The sequence below is a fragment of the Neopelma chrysocephalum genome, unplaced genomic scaffold (genome assembly GCF_003984885.1).
Source record: "Neopelma chrysocephalum unplaced genomic scaffold, ASM398488v2 Primary Assembly neopelma1_137194, whole genome shotgun sequence".
Lineage (NCBI taxonomy): Eukaryota > Metazoa > Chordata > Aves > Passeriformes > Pipridae > Neopelma > Neopelma chrysocephalum.
Window position 1 is genome coordinate 1 of NW_020931911.1, and position 1,085 is coordinate 1,085.

Genomic DNA, 1,085 nt, shown 5'->3' on the forward strand with positions numbered 1-1,085 from the left:
CCCCTGCCAACGCCGGCGTACCACCGGGACGTGACGGTGCAGAAGTATGGGGGGAAGGTGCCGTACCACCGCAGACCTGTTACTGGCAAGGAGTATATGGATATCTACGCCCTCATCCGGAGGGAGTTGAAAAAGGCTCCGCAATTCCTCACCACATGCTGCGAGTCTGACGGGACCGACCTGGCCATCCTCACCACGGCCCCACGGGGCTTCAAGTCTGGCGACCGCACAACCTGGTTTGTCCTTTTCCACAACGTGGCTGGCACTGGCTACTACCTGTCACCAGTGGGGCTGGAGGTGCTGGTGGAGCACAGGGACCTCCACGTCTCCCGTTGGCAGCTGCGCAAAGTCTTCTACAACGGCCGGTACTTTGCCAGCACAGAGGATCTGGAGCAGGAGTTTCTGGCTGGCACACTGGAGGTCGTCAGGCTCAAGAAGCCCCAGGATGATGCAGTGCTGGGCTCAATGAAGCCCCGGTACCCACCCGACTCCCTGGGTCCGCTGCAGTTTGAGCCCCAGGGTCCCCGCTACAGCGTCAGGGGCAATTGTGTCACCTACCAGGGCTGGAGCGTCACTTTTGGTATGAACCCCAACTCTGGCCCACGCCTCTTTGACATCAGGTACCGGGGGGAGAGGATTGTCTATGAGCTGAGTCTCCAGGAAGCCTTAGCCCTGTATGGCTCCAACTGCCCTGGGGGCATGTCCACCCGCTACCTCGATGGGAGCTTTGGCATCGGCAGGTTTGCCTACGAGCTGGTCCGGGGCGTCGACTGCCCCTACACAGCGACCTATGTGGACCGGCACTACCTGGCAGAGTCCGATACTCCCAAGACCAACCAAAACTCACTCTGCATTTTTGAGCACGATTCTGCCCGCCCTCTGCGGCGCCACTTCTCTGACTTGCAGTCCTTTTACTATGGTGGGCTGCGGAAAAACACGCTGGTCATCCGAACCATCTCCACGCTCGTTAACTACGACTACATCTGGGACTTCATGTTCCACGGCAGTGGGGCCGTGGAGGTCCGTGTGCATGCTACTGGCTACATTAGCACCTCCTTCCTCCACGGACAAGGCACTAACTATGG

The 1,085-nt window shown here is 59.4% G+C and overlaps 1 protein-coding gene across 1 annotated transcript; it reads left to right on the forward strand.

Moving 5' to 3' along the window:
- Positions 1–6: 6 nt before the first annotated feature.
- LOC113962276 (membrane primary amine oxidase-like) lies at positions 7–1,080 on the forward strand (the record flags this gene model as incomplete). Its single annotated transcript, XM_027673055.1, has 1 exon — positions 7–1,080. A coding segment is annotated over one exon (1,074 nt), but the record flags the coding sequence as incomplete, so codon positions are not given.
- Positions 1,081–1,085: the final 5 nt, after the last annotated feature.